At 42.3% G+C, this 3,606-nt stretch overlaps 1 protein-coding gene across 1 annotated transcript; it reads right to left on the bottom strand.

Annotated features, from left to right (window-relative positions):
* Nucleotides 1-105: 105 nt before the first annotated feature.
* Nucleotides 106-3,468, bottom strand: LOC116379827 (histone-lysine N-methyltransferase EHMT1-like). Its single transcript, XM_031841796.1, has 8 exons — nt 3,274-3,468; nt 2,521-2,625; nt 2,245-2,399; nt 1,930-2,100; nt 1,624-1,768; nt 1,449-1,526; nt 1,147-1,262; nt 106-876 (listed from the first exon to the last, which is right to left on the bottom strand). Exons 2-8 carry the CDS (start codon nt 2,602-2,604, stop codon nt 786-788), a joined length of 840 nt encoding a protein of 279 aa, XP_031697656.1. The 5' UTR covers nt 2,605-2,625; nt 3,274-3,468; the 3' UTR covers nt 106-785.
* Between the last annotated feature and the right edge of the window lie 138 nt (nt 3,469-3,606).

Genomic DNA, 3,606 nt, shown 5'->3' on the forward strand with positions numbered 1-3,606 from the left:
ATATATATACATATATATGTATATATATACATATATATGTATATATACATACATACATACATACATACATACATACATACATATATATATATAGCATTTCTGTCCGTCCTCAGCTGCTCTCCCTGAGGTTTCTTCCACCGTTTCCATCGTAAAGTTTTTCCTTATCTGATGCGAGAGTCCAAGGACAGAGGATGTGGTGTGTTGAATAGATGGTAAAGCCCCTGAGGCAAATTTGTGATATTTGGTTAAATAAATACATTGAATTGAGTTTGTAAAATTGAAACTATGCATCACTAGGTGGCTTAAAATATTGACATCTTCAGAAGGAACTGATGGACTGGTGCCACCGGTGATTTTGATCTTTTCATGGGATGCATTGACAATTTAAAAAAATTAAACAATAACACAAGCCGTGATATTGGACTATATGAATAAAGCTGACTTGACATATCCTTGAAGTTACTTTACTTATGATAAAACAACACAACAACTTTTTATTAAATAAACAAGGTTTAGATCAGGTTTGGCACAACAGCAAAACACCTCGGTGACATCGACGGCACTTCTGAATGTGAAAAAGCTGCTACCTTCTGTCAGGAGAAGCAGACACTGCACATATGAGAGTAGCAGGCTTTTTTAAATTTGGGGGGAAAAGTGACACAACATGCCAGCTCCGTGTTGTGTCTAAATAACAACAGATCAGCTGTGGCTGCAGAGTATTGATGGTCTTTGTGACTCAAATCTGAAGGGTGAAATATTAACAGTGTTTTCTTTGTGATCGGGACTTACTCGCATACAAAGGTCCCCTGCGGTATGTCTTGTACTGCACGGACACCCCAGCCCTTCTTACTGGTCCTGAAGAGCTGAAGCCTGGTCCTGGAAGATACAAAACATCTTTAACGTCACAGTTTCTAATATTTTCCCTGAAGCAGATATTTACCTTTACACACCTCACAGCCACAACTATGTAAGATAGTTACAACGAAACGTCCTGAGCACAATTCTACCACCACAGGAGTAACGCAGTAAAACTGTCATGCAGACCAGAAACAGAAGTAATGAGACAGAAGGAAAGATAACCTTCAGTGGAGACAGTAGCAGGAAGTTTATCTTATTTGTATTCACAGTGAGACGTAGTTGAAATACCTGATTCCGTTTTGCACGACGCGGTTCTTGCAGGTCCTCCAACAGGAGCACGCATGGTTGCACTCAAAGATGAGAGGAGGCTCCTCACGGCAGAATTCAGGTAGAAGACAACCTCTCTAAACACAACAAACAATATATATATATTAAGATGTACAGTATATGCACAGGACATATCCCTCATCATGCATGATTTATAGATACTATACACTAAAAGGTATGTGGACGCTCTGCTCACATACCGGTTCGGTCGGCCACATACTTTCTGATACATCTTGTTAAAAGAAGACTGGTGTGTCTCTTACCTTGTCGTACCAGCAGCGCAGACTGAGTTGCCCACACATGCAGATACTTGTCGAACAGTCTTCTTTACAAACACAGTACTGTGGATTAAGAAGAGAAGATATTATTGGTCACTTCCCAGAGAAAAGGATATCTTTGTTTCCGTCAGAATGCCGGACCAAAGTGTTCCTAACTCACCTGTAAGTGCGTTATGTTCCTGTCGATGTTCATGGGGGAGGTGACGCAGTTTTCGGGGATGTATTTGTAGTCATCCGGGTAAGGTTCACTGTCGACAGAGTTGACACAGGGAAGGGGAACCCTCTCCTGCCCCAGAGCTATGTCACTGTAAACAGAGCACACGTCGGTCAAAACTGCAGTGTTTTGCCATCTAATTAGGCCTGAACTCGTAGATGTTTCCAGCTGTATCCAATGCCACATGCCCATCCCAAAGCCCCCCCCCTTTTTTCCCCCCAAACACTGCTATTTTCACAGTATAATTTCCACCTCTGAAGGACTTTTTCCTCCACTCGAGAGAGCCTGGTGTTCTTGGCGTCCTTCTCCCTCCTGTTGGCCTGCAGGGCCGCCCAGGCCTTGGAGTTGTGGCTGCAGCAGTCCGGAGGAGTTTCTCCCTCGCGGTTCTTCAGGAACACATCTGCTCCTCGAGTCAGGAAAAGCCTGAGGAGACCACATTCTTCCGGTCAACAACAACAAACAGCTTTAAAAAAAAAAAAAAAAAAAATCAAATCTTGTTTTTAAACTACAGTTCAAAAAAGTAACTTATTTGATTTTTATTCTTTCTTCCTGGAGGCAGTAACTCACGTGACGCATTCTAAGCGATTCTCCCGAGCAGCGATGTGAAGAGGAGAGTCTCCGTGGATGTTGACAGCCTGCAGGTCGCAGCGGGCGTTCAGGAGCAACTCGGCGATCTCCACACTGCCCGAGAACGCTGCCCAGTGAAGGCAGATGTTCTCTTCCTGGACGACAAAACGACACAAGCCAGCAGTTACACAATATTGGATCCTTGTGTGAAGCGTGTGAAGCATGTGACACGCACACACGCACACGCACACACACACGACAGGATCCTGAGCCAACCTTGTCCCTGATGCTGATGTCGGCTCCTTTGCACAGAAGCAGATTCACCTGGTCCACATGCTTGTACTCCGTCGCCCAAATCATGGCTGTCCAACCTCCGTCATCCTGAGGAGAGAGCAATACTTTCAAGCTCAGCAAACTGATCAACATGGCAATTATAACTAAATATGAAACTGCACTTTTACCCACTTTCTTCATCCAAAGACTGTGTCTTCACTGCCCTAATGGATACCTTCTTGCAGCAGAGTCAGACATTTCAAACAAAGACGAGTCCTTTCTCTGAGCTCTAAGCACCGCGTCCGTCTAAAATCTAATATTCCGGCATCAAAGTGCATTTGAAGAAGGCATAAAGTCGATAAAGGACACTTACATTCAAATACTCATTGTACAACTTTAGAAAAACATTAAGTGGAGCCACTCTCCAATCAAATTAAGTTATTTTAGTCACTCATCGTGCCTTTGCAGGTAGCTCAAGAGTTAACTGAGCCCTTTAAATTCAATCAGCTCATAAGTCTTCCAGTCAAATGTCAAAAACAAATTACTGCCGAGGCATTCTTAACAATCAGCTGTACGTTTCCAACTACCTTATCAGACACGTGCATCTACGTATGGTCAGACAGCCAGACATGTGATCCGCTAGCGGAGAACGTGATTGGACAGCAGCATCAAATGCTACTGAATGATAAGGTGGTGCATGATGACATCCCTGAGCAAAGGCTCATATCTGATTGTAAAATGCGAAACTGCACCAACCTGACAGTTGATGTTGATTAATCCTGTGGACAGAAGGTGCTCAACGATGTTGTAATGGCCAGACTTTGCCGCTAGATGGAGACACGTGAATCCTTCAACATCCTGAGAGCAACAGAGAATTCATTATGAATTAGTTTATATACAGGTGCTGGTCATATAATTAGAATATCATCAAAAAGTTGATTTATTTCACTAATTCCATTCATTGTCTATTATATTCATTCATTACACACAGACTGATATATTTCAAATGTTTATTTCTTTTAATTTTGATGATTATAACTGACAACTAAGGAAAATCCCAAATTCAGTATCTCAGAAAATTAGAATATT

Source organism: Anarrhichthys ocellatus, unplaced genomic scaffold, assembly GCF_004355925.1.
Source record: "Anarrhichthys ocellatus isolate YVR2014 unplaced genomic scaffold, GSC_Weel_1.0 scaffold5292, whole genome shotgun sequence".
NCBI classification, from domain to species: domain Eukaryota; kingdom Metazoa; phylum Chordata; class Actinopteri; order Perciformes; family Anarhichadidae; genus Anarrhichthys; species Anarrhichthys ocellatus.

What these genes read in the sequence shown, in the direction of transcription:
- LOC116379827 (XM_031841796.1), bottom strand. Translation starts at nt 2,604, where the DNA reads ATGATTTGGGCGACGGAGTACAAGCATGTGGACCAGGTGAATCTGCTT. An exon ending in AATCGCTTAGAATGCGTCAC is followed by an intron (nt 2,101 to 2,244) that starts GTGAGTTACTGC and finishes TGGTCTCCTCAG; the next exon opens with GCTTTTCCTGACTCGAGGAG. An exon ending in TGCGCTGCTGGTACGACAAG is followed by an intron (nt 1,263 to 1,448) that starts GTAAGAGACACA and finishes TGTTGTGTTTAG; the next exon opens with AGAGGTTGTCTTCTACCTGA.